Consider the following 16,020-nt stretch of genomic DNA (forward strand, 5'->3'; position numbering starts at 1 on the left):
TTTTGATATAAAATTTCACATAATACTTAATGTTATTATAGCCCAATTTTCAGATTACTTGAATATATAATAATATTTTTCTCACGATATTTTCTCGTGTGATGAAAATACTGAAGCGAGTGGAAATCATCATGTCCATAATCTCTGATTTACATTTAGCCCAATTAACATAAAACTCGGGTTATTTTTTTTTTCCTCTGTCTCTCTTTTTGGTTGAGCTTCAGAATTCTTGTGTATAATCAGATGCGTAAAGATGATCCATTTTCGTCATTCCTTGCAAAGTGCGTAATTGCCAGTTAACAGGTGTTCGCATAATGAGGGGATAGCAGAATGCTTTTATAAAGAGCTTTCCGAAAATTAGCTATTTTCAAGCCTAAAGCCTTCATTGAAGATGTACGCGCACTGTGCACTGCTGTGCGCCGTGCTGATCGTGCAGTGTGCTCCATCTCACAGTACGTCCAGTTTCTACCCAGTTTTATAATCATAATAATAACAACTCTATATTCGAACGGCACATCTATTATTTATGGAAGGGAACTGTGAATTCACCAAAATTTACTATAAACCCATGCTTTTCGAAAAATTAATGAGTCCACACAACCTTTTGTTCTTATTTGCGATTAAGAAAGAAAGTAGATGAAAATTCAATTTAATTCTCACGGTTTTCTTTAATTTATTAGTTATATTTTCTTCATTCCAGGTGCAAACTGGTTCGAGGGAGCTTTTCAAGGAGCCAAATGTTTTGACAGTACGTGGGAAAAACCTGACGGTTGCGAGGAGAATCTCTGGGACGTTTTCGAACCCAAATTTGCTTTGCCAAAGCAAGAGGAAGACCCCGAATATGAGGGTCAAGCCGTGAGACGTGGTGGCGAAACTCCAGTGACAAACCTCTTCCTGTTCACAAATGCAACCCAGGATACTCCAGAATTCATGCATGTTTGTGGTGGTTTGCCGGCTCCTGACACTGCTTTCAATCCTAAACGCCAAACTGTGATAATCGTTCACGGTTGGCCCGATGGCGTGTGCCGCAGTGCGTGGATGAGAGTAAGTGAAACTTTTCGTCGGCCAATTAAACTTGATAATCGCAGAAAATATCATCCAGAAAAACTAAGTGATAAAAGTTATTTTATCCTTAGTAACTGCTGATCACACGATTGAGAAGTGGATAATTGCCAAAATTTAAATTTTGAATTCATTTCGCATTTTAGGAGTACAAAGACGAGATCCTTCGAAGAGAAGACACTAACGTCATCCTCGCTGATTGGACGTGGGGCAATTCTTTCGATCCCGGTCTTGCGACTGAAAATACGTGGATTGTTGGTCAACAACTTGCTTATGTTGTTCAACAATTGGTGGTAAGTAAATTACCATGTTTTTTTTCTTCTCGTATGTCTGCGTCAAATCAAATTTTCGAGTGTTTTCTTTGAAACTATCATTAAATTGCCTATACAAGACCCTCTGCTATATCTATCTAGCTGCATACGAATATGGTACAAAATTTTCTGACGAGCCAATCTTCTGTAGGCCCTATATAGTGTTTTTGCTTTTCCGGAATACTATATACAAGGGGTCCTTAACCTATGGGTCACAGGGGCTTCTAAGATGGGTCGTACAGGCCCTTATGCAATCCAGTTGTAAATCCATTTGTTGCACCTCTAGTTTTAGAGGTGTCTTAGTATCAGAGGCCTGGGCTGGTACCTAGACGTTTTTTAGTATCTTAAACCCCGATTTAATATATTTCTGGGTAAGTCGGTATAAAAGTAAAGGCATAAAATTATTACAAAATGCAGAGGGATTGTAAAATTTCGTACTGAAAAATTCGTCCCACACAAAAATATAAACAAAACCAAAATAAATGAATTCAGAATTAATGAAAATTCGCAATCAATGGAAGAAATACATAATTCCAGATTAATGAAAATATTTTCAGAATTACTGAAAAGTAATGCAAGAATCAGTGAAAGATAATGTGACATTTTATGAAAAAATAATGTAATAATTAATGAAAGGAATGAATGAGAAAATTCAAAATTAATGGGTGAAATAATTCTAGTATTAACTAAAATTAAAATGTCATGATTTCAGTGAACGTTTTCATGTGATTTAAAGGGACTCTGACTCAGTCCCCGTTGACTCACCCTAAAAGACGTACCCTGACTACTTTATCGCACATCAACTTCGGTCATATATCGCCGTACGGCAACCAGTGAATTTCGGTGGGGAATGAAGGTGCTATCTGTCGGTGGCAGCTGCCCAAGGCTTCGTAGGTTAAGAAGTTGTTTCTGATGTTCTTTCCTGGATTCGAACCCATGGACCTTAATTGTAACCTTCATAGTGGAAGACGAGCATTTATCTTTGCGCCACTCGGGCGCTGCGTCACCTAACCGGATTCAAAAAACTCTAAAATGAAACATTTTATTATTTATGAATAATTAATAAGCATATATTTTTGATTATAACGAATGGAATGGTAGGTCGTGAAGTTGATCGTGTTATTGATTGTGGGTGTCGGGAAAAAAAGCTTAAGAACCTCCTGCCCTATACATTTACTCATCTTTATCACAGGGCTACCCTTTCTGGAAGTAAGGGCGGGGCGATTATAAGGCGGACGTCCTTCCCGAGAGCCGGATAGCATGGGGAAAACTTGTCTCTCCCGTCAGTACGGGACGATCCTAACACAATGAAAACCTAACACCCAAGAACTTACACAGCAGGTCGCTCCTCCCGACTCATCGCACTAGATCCGTGACTATTGGACGATTGGTTTTCTGAGGATCACGGGGTGTCCCTCTTAGAAAAGTTATACTGTCACATATCCCTACCAAACTAACGTTTACGAAATAATGCTTATATATATATATATATACCGAATCGTAATATTGTACACTGTTTGTTAGAATCAATGTTGCAAAAACAGTTCGTAACTTTTACACTTTTAAAATATTTCTTTGTTATCGTCTTAAAGCTCCAAGAGCTACAGAAAAGCAACATTTTACGCAAATATGATACATGTATATATATTCAGTGGTGTTTGGTCAGAACATTATACCTCCAAAAAATGGCTTTTTGATCTGAAAGTAAGGCTTACCAATTATAACTAATTTAAGTGAAGTAACTGCACAAATACGTGCGTACGGCTAAACAACATACTGATATATGATATTTTCATTTGCATTTGTGTGTGTATGCATTATTTTTGATTTTTAAATAACAATAAAAATGCTTATATCTCAAAAATGTGATTTTTGAGTTATCATGTTCTGAAAAAACATCACAGAATTATAGTAGGCCTACTATATATATATATATATATATATATACGTACTTCAAATCTTTTCTTTTATTAAAATTTATATATTTCCCGTGTAAAGGATTACAACGATTTTTTTCCCATTTTTAGACATTATATCAGCTCGATATTAACTACCTACATATCATAGGCCACAACTTGGGTGCCCACGCAGCTGGTGTCGCTGGCCGCTTGATTCAAGAACAATGTGGCAAAGGCAAAATCGCCCGAATCACAGGTATTGAAGAAAAGTCTATCAAATCAATCAACAGATTATCACAATGTATAATTTATCGATAGAGGTTCACTCTTAAAACATATACATTTTTATTTCTATGCGAATAATATTACGACCTAGAATACAACAGGGTGCATAAGGAAGCACCTTTATCCTGGAATAACTCGTGAACCGTTGAACCTATAAAAGCCTTTTTCCAATTGAAATAAGTATCCAAATTACTTGTAAAACTGAGATATACGTCATTCATAGTGCAAATGGGGTGTATATATCGTTATTAAAATTAAAAAAAAACTTTTTAATACGGATACCCTGTCCTTAAAAACCCAATTGTTTCCTATATATACAGGGTGGGCAAAAAGTCCGTAGTAAATTTAAAAATGAATAAAAACCGGAAAAATAACCGAAATAAAAAACGGTTTGCTGGGTTAGCATAGCTAGGTCACGGGATATTTTAGACAGGGGAAAAAAATAACAAAAAACACCCGATAGGAGGCGCTGGTATGAGCGACTTCGGTGGAAATATGCAAATGAGACGGTTATAAGAACTTGCGCTCCTAACCCACAAGCAGTTTACCGTTGCAAACCTGCTGCACTCTGCCGTTTCTGGATTTGTGAGTCGCCTGCAATGTGCACCACCCTGTGGTGGTGGAACGCATACTGCTGTAATAAATGATTTGGAGGCATTCTGTTCGTTATTTGCGTGTCTTTTCTTTAACTTGTAAACGTCAGTGCCACTTATCGGCTATTTTTTAGCTTTTTCTTTTCTGTCTTAAAAAAGTTCTTGTGACCTAGCAATGCTAACCCTGCAAACCGTTTTTTATTTCGGTAATTTTTTCGGTTTTTATTCATTTTTAAAGTTTCTACGGACTTTTTGCTCACCTTTTATATATTATATTCCATGTTTTTAGGTGCAATGCAACGAAACCTCCCCGCCCGCCCGCCCCCCCCCCACCCGCCGTGAACGGACACTTTTCTGATCCCCGGTTCCGTATGAAATACGACTTTAATGAAGTATAATTCACACTCCCGTTAGCAGACAGTAAAATCAGGCAATCTCTATTTTTTTTTTCCAAACTCTAATTTATTAATTTTTGGTCATAAATCAAGAATTCATCATATCTAACGAGATTGTTTAATCCCAATCCCGTGTAGGTAAATGCGGTAAATCGTCGATTAATTAACTGAACATAACTATGGTCCAGGATGGTGAATTCGAATGGTAATGTTGGTTTTGTTTGTTCATACGCAAGAAGAAAGCCATCATTAAAAGACTAATTATGTTTTAATAATTTTTTCATCTTCTTCACACTTATTTTAATTGAATTCAATTTTTATTGCAAAATATAAGTAGTGCACGTATAATGTACGGATAAAAATAATTTGGTTTAATGAAGAAAAGAAAGGTTATAAATTTTTCGATAGTTATATATCAGAATTTCCAACTTTATTTGGGAATTATGCATAATCACCGGTAACAGTGAATAAATGTAGTGAAATTTAAGCAACGAGACGATTTGTGATTATGCATAACAACTGGTGTATCAATTTTAAGGTGACATATACATTCTAAAATATACAGGAACCAACTGCCACCGAAGCCAGACATCGTATAAATGTGAAAGTCGTACAAGCGAGGTTTCAGTGTATATCGTGCTTTCCCATTATCGCACACTCCCCGTTAGAAGACAGGAGTTTTGGTCCCATGGGTGTCCGTTATCGAGAGGTCCTACTGTATTAGCCTAAATATTTCAATTTGGAACACTCAAAATGAAGTAAATAACCGGATAAGCTCATTATATGCAGCTATTTCTCGTCTTCAGCGATTTTCGAATTCATATAGCCCACCGAGTATTTCACTTAAAAAGAATCGATTTTTTTTGTTGGGTTCAGGAGAGACAGGGCAAAAAATTTCTAACCGGGTTTTTTTAGGACAGGGAGACCAAATTATAAGGGTTTTTTTTTCTTAAATTTTAATGGCTATACAACCCCTCGCAATGTGAATGGCGTGTCTGAGGTCTACACGTTATTTGGATACATTTTCTAATTGAAAGTATGTTTCTAGGATCCACGGTTTGTAAGATATCCCAAGATAAAGAGACTCTCCTATTGCACCCTGTACTGTATGTATACAAGACAAGGCGTAAAGGATATTGAAAATATCCCATGCCAAAAGGATTTGGAAAACAGCAAAGACTTAGCAAACGCACTTGTACTGTATACCCATCTGTTCACTGTAGAGTGCACATTTCCAAAAGTATGGAATAAAATTAATTTTCTTAAGTGTACCTCGGAATTGCACTATTGAGTGATTTTACAGTATGAAACGAAAACAATAATTTATCTCATTATTTTGATAATTTCTCGAAAAGTATCATGTTGTATGTCACCAAATTTTAATTAAAAATTACTTTAGCTGAAATACAATACTTTGGTCCTAAACAACAGAAACTGAACTACAAAAATACAGCAATATCTCAAAATTGACAAAAATAGACATACCATGATATGGTTCTCTCTGAGGTGCAGATATAATAGTGCCTATTATACCACTTATTTTTTATGCCATTCATACAACACTTTGATGCACTTCCGTGCAATAGGTACGTCTCAGAATCAAGTTCAGTCCGAACAATCAATTCATAGATATTTATATGTTTTGTAAAATTGAAGGAGTGTTTTTCTACACACAGTGTAGAAGCTGTAGATACATAGTGTCCCACAATCGACTGACGGTTTCCAAAATGGGATAGTAAATAGTGTCAGATATTAGAGTCATTTTTGCGGAATATAAATGTGCGAAGTCAAGAATTTCAGATACGTCAGTCATGATGCAAGAGGTCGTATATCTGTTACAATAAAAAAAAAACCAATTAATATTTTATGCTATTTATTTCGTCGGATTATTTAAATTAATTTATGCGTTGATATGTATTTTTTAGAATTACCGTGTTCTTTTTAATCTCTCCGAAAGGTTTGGATCCAGGATTCCCAGACCGTGATGAAGCCTTCAGGCTGGATCCAACTGATGCCAATTTTGTTGATATTGTTCAGACTAGCGGAGGTTTCTGCCCGACTCAAAGTAAGTTTCGCGGATGTCATATGGTTTTCAATTCATTATCATTATTATTATTATTACGAAACACAAAAAACATGTATATAAATACAACCATACACATAAATGCAAACGTAGAAACACACAAATACAAACACTTTGTGGCCCCAAGGGACTCAGTAAGTCCTTCCAGTAGGTCTAAAGGGGGAGGGGTTAGATTTTTAAAGACAAATAAATTAGCTGGACTGCATTGAGAATTTGTACCCCCAAATACCGATTATGTTTTTTTTCAACCTATTGCATCAAGGTATACCATTCCAAATCAGAATTTTTTTGTCACCATTAAGACGAATACATAATACATAAATACAAATTACAATTCATAAATATAGACAAATACAATCTACATAAGGACACTAGTACGATTACGAACTGATTAAGTGTGGACGATTTTATGATCACCATTTTTTATTCCAAATTCTTTATTGTATATATGTGTACAGAGTGATTCAAAACTCAACGTACAAACATTTAGGGAAGGTAGAAAACAAAAACGAAACAGAATCACGTGTGTTGAATGTATGATTGGAAATCTCAACCTGATCAGCTGGAGGATAAACGGAGATGCAAAAATGACATGCCAATAATGGGTGGAAAAACTATTTAGCGATACTTTAGACGAGAACAGTACGTGTACATATTAAGTTTCACAACAAGTGCTCGAAGTTCTCACCATCCACAGTTATGCACGCTTCACAACGGCGATGCATTGATTGTCGAATCCTTTCAAAAATTCCCGACATTTCGTGGGCGTTTGCAGCTGCGACAGAGATTCTTGTGACGTGGATGATAAGAACTTTGAGCACTTGTTGTGAAACTTGACGTGTACACGTAATGTCCTCATGTAAAGTATCGCTAAATAAAGTTTTTTCCACCCATTATATTGGCATGTCATTTCTGCATCTCCGTTTATCCTCCAGCTAATCAGGTTGGGATCATACATTCAACCACATGTGATTCTGTTTTGCTTTTGTGTTTTCTACCTCTCCTAAAAGTTTGTACGTTGAGTTTTGAACCACTTTGTATATGAAATATCGTAGTTTCTTATTTTCACATTTCGGATACACTCATCCTCTGGGAACGCTTCGATATCTCTCTGCGATGGGAAGCGGAGTGTGTCCGGCCCTTCAATGTTCAATGTCATCATTAAGAGTACCTGAAAGTTCAGAGTGTGATAAGTTAATGGTGAAAGTGTGATAAGCGTATGTCATTGATAGCATAGGATGATAAGCGAAATTTGGGGAAGAGTTTCTTCACTGATGATCCTGAACTGATTTCGTAAATCAGGTTTTGAACATGGTCAAGAAATTCTGCTGTGATGCCGATGCCAGAATAATGGAGAAATGTAGCAGCCAAGATCAATTATTATAATTATTAATTATTAAAAATTTGGGAAACAGCTCTGTAACTGATGATAATATTTTAATAACTGACAATTATATTGCAATATGTGAATTTTGATTAAGTGAGCAAAATTTCGTCAGCAGCCTTAGAATATTTCATATCTTCAAAAAGGGTTGTTGATGACGTCAGCAACCTTCAAACCCCCCCCCCCCGTCATCAAAAGTCAGCAAATCCGAACCCCCCCCCCTTGATGCTGACGTAATACTTGAATGACCCCCTTTGTGTCTCGAATTGCGTGGTAGGTGCTTACATAATGAAATTATGTCATTATCACCGTCTTTGTTTTTGGAATAGTTCATAAACGATACCAGTGTCGTCTATTTTTGTTGTGAAGTGCTCGGGATGTAGCGGAAAACAATTTGTTACTCATCAGGGAAGCGGGCTTGGTGCTCAGACAGGAAGAGATATGGAAACCGGAGTGATATATCGTTGCATTGGATGAACCTTTGCAATATACATCTGCTGATACCATTGTTTTTGACTTGCGTTAGGTACTTCTTGAGATATGGATCTCTTTAAATTATTTCGTCACGCAACTTTTTGCGAATGCTCCCAGTATCGTCAGATGATTTGAAAGACATATTCACGTCAAAAAGAAATGTTGTTGTAAACAAATTAGTGTCCTGTTGGCAATAGACGAGGTCTCTGAATGGTTTGAAAGTTCTGCATTCAGTGAGAAACGTTAAATCCATTGAAAATATTTCAGAGAACAATTCAATGAAAATTTCTACCAGCCACGTATTTGAAACTTTTTTCATTCATAAACTTTATTTATTTATGAAAGTTGTTTAGGATTGATTGATTGTATAATTACAATATATCAATTGACACAAACATAATTCTCTATTTACAGTTCTTCTATTGGACCAGAGATATCCTTTGGGACATGCTGAATACTTCGTGAACGGCGGCAACACATTCGGACAGCTGTCGTGCGTGCCTTACATTGTAGTATCACTTCTGAAGTTTGATTGGTTCTACGGTAAGAATCAAATATTTTATTCTGGAATTTTTTTTTTGAAAAAATTGCTTTTTGAGACAACTTTACGTTTGCCATTAGAATTAGTTTTTAGCCACCAAAATAATATACAGGGTGGGAGAAATATACTAGACACATTTCAAAAGTTAATGTAAAAAAATCGACCAATTGACATAAAAAAGGGTGCAGTTTGCTCCAAAATACTAATCAAAACGCGTCGAGTCCTTCTTTTAAAAAAATTATAGAAAAGTTTGAAATTTCACTCGCAGATGGCGCTGCAAAACTGAAAACTTATTCCTTTTTCCTATTGCTCAAAGGCAGAATACTATTTTGGCTTCAAGCTAAAATCTAACGTTTTATTATCATTTTATTTTTTTATTCAGCTATATATATTATGAGGAGAATATCTTTGAATAAAACGGTCTAACGAATTTAGACCTAACGTTTTACGAATTAGAATACTTTTTAATTTGCGGTACGTTCCATACCCGTAGATCCCCTCAGAAAGTCTTTCTGCCGAGAAACTGCGAATCTGGTCAAATGAAAGACACTGACCCTGATGTGAGAAGGAAGGAACTTTTTGTTTTACATCACATTTGTCTCCACTGAAGGTAGGCCATTGCACAAGTAGCTTCATGCATACATGGGCTATAAGCAGCTAACTACTACCCGAATAGAGCATTGTGAACCGAGTTCGGAAAGGCTTATAAACAAGGGAGAGGGGGTTCACTATTTTGTGCCTCATATAGTCTTGAAAGTTGATAATGATAATTTATGGGGCCGGAATAAGTATTTTCCGCTTTAGCTTCAAAATGCTTACCCACCTCTCCCCATCCCCCTAAAAAAATTTTTTGACGAAAAAAAAAAAACTGATAACATAAACCAAAATCCCGATAACAAAAATGTTTTCCCATGTTACAATACTGGTCCGTTCCGTACTTTGCAGAAGTGATGACAATGCACGAATGATATAACATTATCTACGATTTCAATAAACGGCGTCTTGCATTGGCAATTTTATTGTTTTTCTCATATAAGACACGATATTTTTCTCTTTCTCACAGAGAAAATCAGTATGACACCATGGACTTGCGCCAACTTGCAAGCCATCCAATACTTCAAGTCTACCATCTTCCCTGAAGATAACCCAATGGTTGCTGTTGAATGCGATTCTTGGGACACATTCAGTGGCGGTGGATGTCGCGATTGCGGTGATGATGGTAGCCAATGCTCCATTTTCGGATACGATTCTCCTCTCACGGTCGGGGTGATTAATGACGAAGAGACGAAAAAGTATTATCTGGAAACTGGTCTTATTTGCCCTTACGTTAGTAAGTATTTTTTTTTATCAATATTTCTTCTGGGTCTAAAACATATTTCATTGCAAAGAAATTTACAAGAAGTGGAATTTGTCATATCTCAATACACCACTGCAAAAGATAACAGTACCGAAATATGCTGTGGTTCTTTTTAATTAACGTCGACTTATACATGAAGTTTGCGATTTTTTTATACTGCAGTAGAATCTCTCTTTTAGGCCGATCGTCCACTGGAAGGAGTAACACGCGTCAAGCAACGCGAGCGACAACAACCGACTCTGAGTCAGACGACTAGGGACGTGTGACCTCGTCCCTTGAAAGCGACCTTTACACGCTACTTAATTCGCGAATGCACTCCGTGCAGACCAGTGTGCTCGTTGATAAACTTCAGGAAATATTGAAAACTGACATTTTTGAGAACTGGATGCAGAGGATCTGTATTTATCAAGTCCGTACTTAATGAAACATCTGACACAAATTCAGTGATGGCACTTGTGTTGTGATTGAATAAATAATAAGATTTTCAGTCGATTACATTACTTACCATCACAACCCATAAACGGCCATTATCAAATTCAGCTTTCATGTTCACGTGGGATAGAAGGGAGGGAGGAAGGGTGTGTGTGTGTGTGTGTGTGAGAGAGAGAGAGAGACTGATCAAAAGACAAAAAAAAAAACGGAGTGGCGTGAAAATTATAAACAATCGTACTGCGCCTGCGCAGGTAAGGTAAGACACGCATAACCCTATTCTAATCGGATTTAGTCAATCGTCTGCTGTTACCACCGGAAAAAGTCGTTTCTAGTGGAAGACAATCTCCTCCTTTTTGTTCTATGGAATCAGTCTTGTGAATACAGACAACTATGCGCGACTTATATATATCTTCAAGTCGCTTCCAGTGAACGACCGGCCTCACTGGCCCTACTAACTTGGTGAAAGTAGAAAAAAGGGGTCAGAAGAGAGAGAGGAGAGAGAGAGAGAGAGATATTAAGGGGGAAAATATGGTTAAAGGAATGAGATTAAAATCAGTGTGCAATTAATTACGCAATTAATTAGTCAAATACTTTAGGGTACTTTACTTCCATTGGATGCGCATGCGGCCAAGCTGTGATAGGGATACATTTACGTACATAAACATACATAAACCATTCATCATTCCGATCTATTACTTTAGTGATTCACTACCGATTGCCATTTAAAGCAGAACGATGTTGGAAACACCTTTAATTCATTTATGTTCAACGGGGTCGTTCACGATCTCTACCAGATTTATATGTAAAATATTATATGGGTATTTTTTATTTTTTTAAATACACACTTTGTCACATTCTTCACATAAATATACTGAAGGACTGGGCACGTCCCGCTTCATGACATAAATACAGCAAATATATGAATCAATTCAATTCCGCTGAAAAAAAAGTTTCGGGCACAAATGGGTTCCGGCATGGCCCAGGTCTTTTTCTACCACCTACTTATATCTCTTCATTGAGGCAGAGCGACGGGCTATGATCAGATTAAGGAGGAGGGGAATGCGTAGTAGTCGACATAGGTGTACACAGTCGGCGCTCGTTTTTACGAACTTGATAATTAGTTTTTAAAACGAGAATTCGAAAGAGACGATGAAAAAAAAAAATACAGGAAATAGAACATGAGTTAGTAATTCACCTTTATTGGCAGTTTCTATAAGAAATCACTTATAACATTCTTTGCTTAATCGATACATTTTGATAAATATAAGATTCAATGGAATTGATGATGTAGGGCAGTGTTTCTCAAAGTGGGAAATATCGCCTTCTGCCGGGTGATGAAATGGTTCGGGGGGCGATAGAAGCTACGAATATAGCATGAAATCCTATGGTATCGCTTGAATTGGAAGGCGATAAGAAAAAAAAATTTCTGAAGAAGGGAGCGAGGTGTGTGTGGAAGAAAAAGTTTGGGAAACTATGATGTAGGTAGGGTCACACACATTTCACGTAATCTCGCTTCTCTGAAATATTATCGGGATGGTGAAACACCGCTGGAACCACTTGCCGAAACGATCGTCTGCTGATCTTTGATGACAGGGCTCAGTATCGTATGCCGCGAAGGCGATGATGTTTAACGAAATTTCAACTCGCTTGACGAGAAACCTCCCACACACACACTTTCGTTCGCAGAAAGAGATGATACTCTATACATGCCGTAAGATGCAGATGTTTGGCGGCTCGGCGGCATACGCTATAACTCAATGTAATTTTTTTTAATCTCGTACTTTCTAGCAATTTTTGTCTTTGTAAGAGAGTTCACACGTATTTTAATTTCCTTCAAAAAATTTTTTTTCATCCACTGCCACAAGCGCAATCTCTTCCGTTCTGTTAACATAACGAAAAGGAAAAGTAGACGAACAGCAGTTGGCTGAAATAGAATTCGATCGACTCGACATATGAATGACCCATTTCTAATGTATCATCCATTTCTGAAACCACCAATTTATTCAATTATAATAAACATAGAGTGAACTACGTTGTAAACGCATTTTCGATTCATGGTCTCCTCAGCCAACACTCGAACCCTTCTTCCTGGTACGTGTTTGCGTATGTTGGTGACTGATGAAAAATTAGGGGAGTGAACTCTCTGCCTCTATTTTTTCTTAAAACAGCGTGGAATTGAAGTTCATTTTTGATTACAACGATTTCGAAGGCAGCTAGAAGAATAAAATAGGAAAACAAAGTTCACAACATTACCTATGTCGCATGCTGTTCGGGACAGAGGAGTAGTTCTTGAAAAAGAGCGTGTTCGTAAAATCGAGTAACGACTGTAGATAATTGCCAGTTACGGACGTTCTCGTGACATCAATTTTTTCTGACTTTGAGATCAACTGTTGAATAATTTTATTTTCTGTATAGCGCCTGTAGCTGTCTAGTACAGATCGAGACACTAAATAATGACTCGTTAATTTTAGTGATTAAATGCTTTGGAATAATCTGAAGCTTCTCTTATAACCAGCTCTTTTTTCTCTGATCATATAGTAACTACACCAGCCTTAAAAAAAAATCCATTGCTTACTTTGTACAATACACATGAGTAGAGTAATAGGGTACAGTAATTTATAATAATATAATCTCCATAAAAAATTATAACATAATCACCCAACTTTATTGTTTAATTATTTAGCTCAATTTTTGAATAATACTAGTGTAATGCAATATTCCTCGACATCGCCTCATGCATTGACTTGGTCGAGGGGGGTGCAGAGAAGAGCCCCGCTTGCTCTTGATGGCACATGGGGTTTAAACTATGAAGAGAGACTTGATTTTTTGAAAACGTATACATTGGAAGAGCACAGACATCGGAAGGATATGATCGAGTGTTTAAAATTTTCAATGGGATGGATAAAATCAACCATTAGTTATCAATACATCACAAATCAACTGCTTCGACAAGGGAACACCAGTATCGATTGGCCAGGGACAATTGTACGTTGTGGTGTCGCAGGGAGTTTTTCACCAATAGGGTTCTGAATAAATGGAATGGCTTACCTCCAAGGGTCGTAAATTATAACACAATTTACACATTTAAAAACGAATACGATAAACATATCGGGGTAAATCGAGAAGATATCCATGCTTAGATGAGACAACCATAATTTTTTTAAGGGCAGTTTATTTATATTTTATCATACTTATTGGTTTTTCATTGCTCTTATTTGGTTATTGTATTTCTGATATAGTTTAGATATGTATTCGACATCCATATTTTTTATGGGTATCTTTTTCCAGTCACCTCGTTGGGCATTTTGTCTGTTGATGCCTTTGTTGTGTATTCATATTAGAAAAATAATTTGTTGATTGACCACACGCACACACACACACAAAATAAATCATCATATTAATTAAAAAAACGGCGAAAAATCAATAGATAGGAATAATTATTTGCATACTGGGTGACAGCAAAAACAGAAATAAAGAAATTTGGATACAGTATTTCATTTTTTAAATCTGAAACCAAGTGGTGGTTTCGTAGATTGGTCGGGATTTTTAAGGATCGTCAGCGCTTCGAGGACGATTTCACTCATAGTTGGAAAAATTGATGGCAGTATTAAACATAGCGAGCATTAAACTGAAACAAACTTCACGTTGGGTTCAAAACACGTATACACACATTCCAGCATGCACCAATTCGTTAGAAATTCCGTAGAGGAATGTGTACGAGGTGCATGTACGATTAAGAGATTAATAGTAGCAGTGGTTTCGAGGCACAGAGACTTGGAAACACTATTGTAAAGCATCTAACTGTAAGATGCGTGTTAATTTTGTGAATGAAAAAATATATATTATGTTGATTGCAATTCTTCTTTTTTTTCAAATTTTCAGATAATGATGGCATTGACTTGACAAACTTCAAGTATGGTAAATTTATCGAAGGAGGCAAAGGAGGAAGTGGCGGAGGCTCCAGCGGAAGTTTCTTGACCAGCATCCTGAACAGAACGATCGAAACCGCAAGCAATGTGTTAGGAGGTTTAGGTGGTTTAGCTGGTGGTTTAGGTGGAATAGCAGGAGCAGGCGGTATCGGTGGAATGGCTGGAATGCTTGGTGGCGCTGAAGGAGGACTAGGAGGTGGTGCAGGAGGATTAGGAGGACTAGGAGGAGGACTCCTCGGTGGCGGAGGATCGAAAAAAGGAGGTAAAGGAGGATCTGGCAGCGCAGCTGGCGAAGGCGCAGAAGAGGGCGACGGTGGCGAAGAAGGTGAAGGTGGTGGCGATCTCATCTCGACTGTCTTGGAAACCGTTAGTGGGCTTGTCGGTGGACTTGGCGGTGGTGGGGACGAAGAAGGAGGTGGAGGTGGCCCTCTTGGAGGCGTCCTCGGTGGAGCAGGAGGAGGTGCAGTCAGTGGCGCACTCGGAGGTGGTGGAGGAGGACTCGGTGGCGTACTCGGAGGTGGCGGCGGAGGAGGAGGGGGTAAAGGACGAGGCAAAAAGAAAGGAGGTGGTGGCCTTGGCGGCCTACTCGGCTAATAATATGCAAGACCTGTAAAAATTTAGTTAGCACTTACAATTTACACCATCAGACTTTGTGAATAAACCCCAAGAAGAAAAAGAACTAAAAGAGTGTTGAATTTTATTGTATTTCAATAAAATGTAATGTTGTTTAGAATATTGTCGCAGCATCATTTATGTAAGTATTCATTCTTGTTTTAAGTTTGTTTAATCTCTCCGATTTTCATAATAAATTAGATTAAACATGCAGGATTGTCCAGAAATCCTGCCCTATTTCGAAGAAAAAATATTGAAAAAAGGCTATGAAAGGTATAGAGACAAAGGCTTAAAACATTTGAAAGAGAAAATTTCAAGGTTTTTCTTTCACTTACTGCAAAATTTCTACATGTGCGCCGTTGGTGATGCGATGGGTGTTACAAAGAATGGAAGTAAAATGGATGTAAAATGGATGGAAGTAAAAAAAACTATGAAACTTCTCTTTCAAATGCTTCAAACCAAGAGTGCTCAACCTTTAGGATAGTGCGGGCCACTACAAGAATCAAGATACCTTAGTATGGCTTATTGACCATTGGGATTCATGGAAATATTTTTTTTTTGGCCCCTAACTCTCTTAAAAGTTGAAAAGCTCATGCTATAGACTAAATTATAGGGCTTTGGGCTCCTGTTTATAGTGCTTCCTCCACGTGGATTCTGAGGAGGA

At 37.4% G+C, this 16,020-nt stretch overlaps 1 protein-coding gene across 1 annotated transcript; it reads left to right on the top strand.

Moving 5' to 3' along the window:
- The first annotated feature begins 369 nt into the window (after positions 1-369).
- Positions 370-15,477, top strand: LOC149076146 (lipoprotein lipase-like). Its single transcript, XM_089243691.1, has 8 exons — positions 370-452; positions 701-1,044; positions 1,209-1,355; positions 3,401-3,527; positions 6,502-6,609; positions 8,900-9,028; positions 10,090-10,356; positions 14,698-15,477. Exons 1-8 carry the CDS (start codon positions 392-394, stop codon positions 15,336-15,338), a joined length of 1,824 nt encoding a protein of 607 aa, XP_089099817.1. The 5' UTR covers positions 370-391; the 3' UTR covers positions 15,339-15,477.
- The last annotated feature ends 543 nt before the right edge of the window (positions 15,478-16,020 follow it).

The sequence above is a fragment of the Pholcus phalangioides genome, unplaced genomic scaffold (genome assembly GCF_987345545.1).
Source record: "Pholcus phalangioides strain wild (caught in Gottingen) unplaced genomic scaffold, Ppha-v1.0 ptg000015l_1, whole genome shotgun sequence".
NCBI lineage: Eukaryota > Metazoa > Arthropoda > Arachnida > Araneae > Pholcidae > Pholcus > Pholcus phalangioides.